The sequence below is a fragment of the Miscanthus floridulus genome, chromosome 17 (assembly GCF_019320115.1).
Source record: "Miscanthus floridulus cultivar M001 chromosome 17, ASM1932011v1, whole genome shotgun sequence".
Taxonomy (NCBI): Eukaryota; Viridiplantae; Streptophyta; class Magnoliopsida; order Poales; family Poaceae; genus Miscanthus; species Miscanthus floridulus.
In genome coordinates, this window is record NC_089596.1 from 81,037,023 (window position 1) to 81,044,905 (window position 7,883).

The 7,883-nt window shown below is 43.1% G+C and overlaps 1 protein-coding gene across 1 annotated transcript; it reads right to left on the reverse strand.

Moving 5' to 3' along the window:
* Window positions 1-2,803: 2,803 nt before the first annotated feature.
* LOC136517273 (uncharacterized) lies at window positions 2,804-7,226 on the reverse strand. Its single transcript, XM_066510809.1, has 12 exons — window positions 6,916-7,226; window positions 6,706-6,820; window positions 5,651-5,721; window positions 5,231-5,277; window positions 5,018-5,162; window positions 4,889-4,945; window positions 4,608-4,806; window positions 4,395-4,456; window positions 4,196-4,296; window positions 3,974-4,028; window positions 3,857-3,904; window positions 2,804-3,138 (listed from the first exon to the last, which is right to left on the reverse strand). The coding sequence occupies exons 1-12, from the start codon at window positions 7,085-7,087 to the stop codon at window positions 2,960-2,962; spliced, it is 1,251 nt and encodes a 416-aa protein (XP_066366906.1). The 5' UTR covers window positions 7,088-7,226; the 3' UTR covers window positions 2,804-2,959.
* Window positions 7,227-7,883: the final 657 nt, after the last annotated feature.

The following is a 7,883-nucleotide window of genomic DNA, read 5'->3' on the forward strand; positions in this document are numbered from 1 at the left end:
CAAGTGGAAACATTGTGTTTGGTGACAATGGAAAAGGTGAAGTTCTTGGTTTGGGTAAAATTGCTATCTTAAATGATAATTTCATTTCCAATGCTTTACTAGTAATTCATTGAGATACAATTTGTTGTCCATTTCACAACTTTATGAGATGGGATACAATTGTCTCTTTACGGATAAGGGTGTAGAAGTCTATAGAAGGGAGAATTCCTCTATTGCATTTATAGGTCATTTAAAAGGGAAACTCTATCTGGTTGATTTTACATCAAATATAGTAAATCCCGAGACTTGTTTAATGGCAAAATCTAGCAAGGGTTGGTTATGGCATCGTCGACTTGCCCATGTTGGGATGAGGAACTAGGCCAAACTTTATAAAGGCGAACATATCCTTGGACTAACAAATGTTTCTTTTGAGAAAGATAGGATTTGTAGCGCATGCCAAGCGGAAAAACAAGTTGGAGCTAAACATTCCGTCAAGAATATTGTAACTACCAAAAGACCATTGGAGTAGCTTCACATGGATATATTTGGACCCATCACTTATATAAGCATGGTGGTAACAAAGTTCATTTTAGCACTTGTAGTACATTTCCCATAGGCATAGGGACTTCTGATGGTTTGCGTCGGAACTTCTGATGACGTCGGGAGTTCCAACCCAAACTGTCGGGACTTCTGACAGTTGCTGACAAGTGACCTTGAGTTTTGTGTAGAATTTTTAGATACGCCTATTCACCTCCTCTAGGCATTGTTTAGATCCTTTCATGAATCCAGCGTTCGGTCACCACGACCACTCATTTCTTTCACTTCACGCGATGCCTTCTTTCACTAGGTCAACAAAGCAAGCATGCAGCCCCACACTTCCTTTCTTTGGCTTAGATGGCATGCAATGCTTGTCTATTTTTACCCTTCTCAAAGTGCATGCAATGAAAGAGAAGCCGAGCACACACAAGGCTCCCTCTCTCTCTCTCTCTCTCTTTGCAATGCATGTGTGCTCTCCTCCAATCATTTTAGCACACTTTTCTTCTCTATTTTCATCTCCTTTACAGATGTGCCAACACCATCAAGTGTACACCATCATCTGCAAGCGTGTTAGTATTTTTACAACCATTTTTAAGGAGTTAATCACTCAATTCACCACACCACTCGATCCTAGCAACGATGCAAAGTTAGATCACTCGAGTGGCACTAGATTACCGATATGCAAACAAGTTTGCCCCTCTTGATAGTACGGCCATCTATCCAAAATCTGGTCATAAACTTCTCTACACACCTATGACCGATGAAATGAAATACCCTAGGTTATACCTTTGCCTTACGCATTCCATTCCATCTCCTCCAATATTGATGCAATACATGCACCAACCAATCACAAATGATATGATCCACTTCATATCATCACGTGACCGTATTGGTTCATCGATCTTGACTTTACTTTCTCTTCACCGTTGCTTCGGTCCATCGGCGCCAAGTCATCACTCAACTTGCCATTCACACTTACAACTAGTCCATCGAGCCAAGCCTTGTCTTGATCTTCTCCATCTTAGCCACATAACTCAATGTCATGTCTCATATGCAATGAGCTCCTTCATCACATATGTGAGCCTTGCAACAAATCCAAGCCATCTTCACCGTCATGGCATGAGTCGCTCACACAAGTATATCCTGTGGACTAATCACATGTATATCTCACATTAAACATAATTAGTCCACCTAGGTTGTCACTCAATTACCAAAACCAAACAAGGACCTTTCAGTGGGCCCGCAACGTCCCTGGACGTCATCAGCGCCGCCAGCCACTTTCCACGCGCATCTCATGTCCAACACTTAATCTACTTTTGAAATATCTAGATACAAAAGTTGCAACATACAAAAGAAGGCAGATAAAACACTTGAAACAAGCGTCTAAAACACTTGCGAAAACGCATGAAAAACACTTGAAAACCAACCATTACAAACATATACAACATCCAAATAAAACACTTGCAAACATACGTATGAAACACCTAAAAACACTTGAACATATGCTTGCAACATGCATCTATATATGCAACATCTAAATAAAAACTTGCAACATTCGTCTGGAAACAGATGAAATATTCGGAACATACACTTGAAACATACGAGTATAGCTATTACAACATGTGCAACATCCCAGTCTACTTTTGCAACATCCGTATGAAACACTATCTAAAACAACTAAAACACTTGAAACATAGGCTTGCAACATGTCTAAAAACGCTAGAAAACACTTGAAAAACACAGCATTGTCGACGGCCACAACCTACTTGGTGGGGAAACTGCAGTGGCGCAAGCCTCCCCTTCCTGCCGACGACGTGAGGTGGATGGGGGCACAGGCGCAGGCCTCCTCAGGTGCAGCAAGCCTCCCCAAGCGCAGGCCTCCACTTCCGCGACGGGCGAAGGTGAGTGGGGACGCGGCGCTGAATGGTGGTGCGTTGTTGACGTGCAGAGCAACAAGGGAAGGGGTCGGGTGTCTCGTAAGAGGAACAGCACGGGAAGGGCCAATTAGGAGGGAGAGACGCCAGAGCAAGTGCTTCATGTTGGGAAGGTAGTGGGGAAGAGAGAGCCCCCTACTGCAGGACCTTGCGGTGGCAAGGTCGGCCGGAGGTGCAGTGCTGTGAGAAGCTTGGAACAGTTGAAAAGGACACCACAGCCCAAGTGATATTTTTTTCCTTTTTTTAGAGGCAGATCCACTAAGCAGGAGGAAGGCAGGACAGGGAGCCGCGTCCTACAGGAGGTACGCCCGTGGCCGAGAGTTTCCGAACCCGCAAAGCGCAGGCAGTCCACAGGGAGCAACACTTCGAAATAGTATTACATGAGGTGCATTCTCGGATTGCCTGCAAAGCGCAGGCAGTCCACAGGGAGCAACACTTCGAAATATTACATGAGGTGCATTCTCGGATTGCTTCATGGTACGTACATCTCATGAGATTGTTGGCTGAAGCTACACGACCCTGCCGATCCGGGTGTCAACAATGAGAGTCGGCTTTGAAGGTTCTGAAAACTCTAGAGCTTGTGCTAGTGTTAGCCTACGGTTCCTCCAAGCATCTTCTGCCCATTGCTTCATCCGTTCACCTTCCGCCTTCCTGTTAGACTGAATTAATAACAGCTCTGCGTACTCACCTGCAAGTTGAGGTTAGTTTGAGTATTGTCTCAAAATCTTAAGAATGGGCCAAAAGGTAACAATTCGCATAAGCAATATTGAATTATTGATATACACAAGAACTGGTAGCAAAGATAGCTTATATTTAAATTGATGCAGTAGTCAGATTTGTCAGGACCCGGCAAATGCAAGGCTTATTAAAGATCGATGGGAGACAAGAATGGGCATAGAATAATCCACGGATAGACATGGATCTGCTCTAGATCAATTAACTGAAAAATTAGTTAATTGAGGGCTAACACCTATAGCAAATAATGGAACTCAGTATTAAAATGATTAGAAATCATTATTTCCCACAGTTAGCTCGTATGAGGGTTACAATGCAAACCTGTTGGACTAGAATATAAAGGTACGGTGGAATAAGGTTCTTAAGACAGAATGTATGAAGATGCAGTTCTGTATTCAAATGCAACTGATTGTAGTGACACCAGATTATAAACAGTATGCCACCTGTTGCAACCTGCAACAGGTAGTTTGCTTTGTAACAGCTTGATAGCAAACTCAAATACTGAACTAATCATCATTACAGATCACAAACAACATGGCATCATCATTACTGTGCTAACTACTAAGTAACCTGATGTTAAGAGTTTCATGGACTAATTTCTAATATAAGAGCATTAGTGTAGAAGATACTAAAAAAATTAGATAATAATAGTTCAAATTTAAAAATATAACCTCTAGCCAGGGAGATGATATCTCCCCATTCGACCTGCTTGCAGGTACCTGCAAAATAAAAATAATGTCAATATGTCAAAAGGAACCTTGTCATCGATAGAAGATCATTGTTTTTACCCTCAGAATTAATAGCAGGAGCTTTCAATACTTCTAGGGCCTTCCTGTACAATCCCTGCAACCAAACAGCTGATTAGATATATTGTGTTCACGTATAGGTCACATAGATAGAATAAAGTTCCTCACAAGTACGAGCAGGGAGAAGAGAGAATTAAGGATAAATGTTATTCATAATGATTTGGAGTGAACACAAACTGTTCAAAGAGTGAAGGATTTACAGACCTCCTGGACCATAATTGAAGTAGAACCTTCCGATTTTGCCTTCAGCTTGTACATTCTAGCTATACAGGTCAATATAATACCGACCTTTGGGTGGTTTGCACCTACATGGATTAAAGGTTATATGATTATTCAATTGTGGTCAAGTACTTGAATGCAACTATGTTCTTATATTCACTTTAACAAACTTATTGTGACAAACCAAATTGTTCTTCAGCCTTCTGTAGAGCTCTTGTGAGATAATCCTCTGCCTCATCAAACTTCCTGGATTACAATGAAAAGGTGAGCCCCCATAAAAGGGACGATATTAATCCAAAAGGTGAATGATCTCTGTGGGTTCATAAATCAAATATTGGGATTATTAATCTATAATATATAACAAAAGAATAATGGTCGAGATGATTCTATTTCTCACCCAGAGTGAGATAAAAGCTGGCCATATGAGCAAGTGGCCCCAAGAGAAGCCTCCTCAGGAACCATGTTTCCAGCTGCTAAAAGGCTTCCAGACATATCATCCATGCAAAATGCCTCAAGAATTTTCTCATACACTTGTGCTGCCATTTGAAAATCCCCAACACAATGCAAATATTCACCATATGAAATGGCAGCATTTTCTGAGGAAAGGCCATCAATGAGACTCAAGTACTCACTATGGAAAAGAAAAATGTGAATATTCTGTTTCAAAGATAGTTATACGTGTTTGGTTTTCGCCTCCAGAGAAGTCTCTGCACCAATCAACAAACAGCTGGGCAGCTGATAAAGAGCAAATGTAAGCCAAATTTTGTAGTCTGATCTAACGACAACATTCATGACATCAAAAAGAACCTGATTCAGTTTCTCCATTCAGGAGTGCAACAAGTCCTCTGATAGCATTAACCCGAAATTTAAGATGGTCCTGATCAGACCATTTGCTATCATCTTTGAATGACAGATCAACTGAATCATCTGGGGAAATCAAGTAGGACATCTCCTGTATTCAAAATACTTTAAAACCTCACATAAGGACACTGAAGACTAAATGAGCTTCTAGTACCAAACCTGTTCTGCCTCCATGTGTAATCCCATTAGTGCTTCCCACGCTGTAACTGCACAATCAATTAACAATCCCCATCAGAAATGTCATTCAAAGAGTTTTGACTATATTAATAACCCCAACTCTATCTCTTGAAGACCTAAAACTTGTTCACTTCTATTTTCGGGCAACTTCCTCAGAGACATCTCTAGTGTTGTGTTTCTTTTTTTGGCACATGAAAGCCAAAGGATCATCATCCACTAAATAAGAATGCTTGAGTATCTATAGCATTTGTTTCTTATTTATACCTATACCAAAAAAACATAAGATACTGTAGTACTTACAATCTATTTGTATTGAATGTTTAAACAATAAGCATCTACAGTCTGTACAACCCACCCAATATACAGAATTACCCTTATATAAACGTAGAATTGTGAAATCACCTCTGAAAGCTGCAGAAGGGGCAACTTGTTGGGTTGCTTTGAGCTTTTCCATTGCATTTTGGCGTCTTCCACTGCACAAAGAAAACATGAGTTTACTGAAATAACTCAACTCTGCTCAAGATGGATGATCTAACTGGAAAACAAATCAAGGATCCAGTTGGGGGTTTTATATATATTGCTAAAAGCTCAACCTAATTACACCACATGAAAGCAGTAACTATCCAAAACAGATTTATCATATTAGGTAGTTGTAATGTTAAAGCAAAACATCTATAAAAGGTATATCCTCCATTGATTTATCCTCCAGATTCAGATTACCTCATGAACCAATACATAAGCAATAGCCCAATTTGCACTCTGGTCTCTGGAAGACACATCCACTCATCCTCTGTTCTTTACATAATGTGTGCTATGCCTAAATCCTTCCTGAATGCCGCAGATATATAAATCTAACAACTTAAGGTCAGAGGCCAAATTGACCCAAAAATAAGAGCCCAAACCACCATATTACAGGGTTAGCGAAAGCTGTCAAAATTTTGATTGGATTTAAAGCCAAAGTGCAAAATAAGAGCCGTTGATGTATCATCTGGACTATCACCATGCACCAATACATTGCCAATATGCAAACCAGTAGACACACACTCTAGCAGGGGCGAAGCTACATATAACTGAGGGGGTTATGCAGTGGCGGAGCCACAAACTTTTAGCAGCCCGAAAAATGCAGCGTTCCTATTTAATAGGAATAAATTTTTCCTTCACATCGCGCAGAGGAGCCTGGCCAGCCGACCGGGGTGGCCAGGCAGTGGCTCCTCCCTTGGGGCTATGCACACCCTCCAATTTGCTCTAGCTTCGCCACCACACTCTAGTATCATACTATCATATATGCCCAAAATCATCCTAACTGCTGCACCTATACAAAGCTAAAACTCTAGAACTAGCCGCCCAGATCAAGATCAATTGGCCCAAGCCGGATCCACCAAGTTGCAGCCTTACAGAGTCCGCGAAATTTGTAAAAAAAAATTGTTCGCAAAAATGAGTGGTGCAGCGCACCGTACCTCCGGTAGAGCAGCGTGGACATAGCGAGCATGAGCAGGCCCACAGCCTCGGCGCTGCCCTCGCCTCCGCCCTGCAGGTTCGAGGCGCCTTGCTCCAGTATCCGCATCGCCTCCTCTGGCACGCCAGCGACAGCAGTCCAGGGCACATGAGCGAGTTCCTCAAAACCCTAATGCAGACTAGCGCAAATCGAGGGTGGGCGAAGGGGGAACCTGGCGAGCTCCGGTGCACGGCGCCGCCGAGGGCGTAGCGGACCATCTCCGCCGCCACCCTCTCGGTCTGCGTCTCGCCGGCGGCGGCGGTGGCAGCAAACTGGCGGGAGCCCCGCGGCTTCGGAGCGATGAGGGCCCTCCTGAGAGCCGATCGGATCCAGCTCATCGCCATGGCTGCGCGCCGGCGCCGCGTACTGAAGCGCTAAAAGCGGCGGAGAGCCTGGTGGAGTACCAAAGGACCCTTGGCAAGGGTGACGTGTTCAGCTTGGACGATGCATAAACCCTGAAGAAGTAGCAAAGCGGTGAGCCTGTGACACGCGGCTCTTCGACGAGTTTCGAGAACAACGGATTTGGATTATGGAGGGCGTTTTAGCTCGTTTCTCCTGTATACAAATTAACAAGGGATATGCTGTTGTGCAGTGACATAGACGACTTTATATGAGTTGAAATGATTATGTTGTAGCTTGTAGTTTATTAGCATATTTTTCTGCAATTTGGTGAAGCCACGTCACCGAGGGGCTCACTTCTCGCACACACCGTCCACCCAGGAATGCACCTTCGCCTTCAGATGTCAACGGAGAATTCTCTGTCGGGGAGTGTCTCCCCATCCCCGTCTCCGTGGGGAAAATTTTCCCCATCCCCATCCCCGTCAAGTGCCACGGGGGATATTTTCTCCCCATCCCTATCCCCATCCCCGCGGGGAATTAGTCCCCGTGGAGATCCTCATGGACCGCAGGTATTTCATCGTCATCTACAAAGTTTGCACTTCAAACTTTATTTAAGTAACACATATATGTTCTATAGCATTTTCGCTTAATAAAAATTGGTTTAAAACCCTAAGTGATATAACGGGACTATGAAATGTAACTTTCATTTCGCGTTTTCGTTGATCGTTTCGACAGGAGCTAGGGTTGCAACATTGCTTATGTATCACAGGTATTGGACATTGCCAGTATATGGGGCCTTTG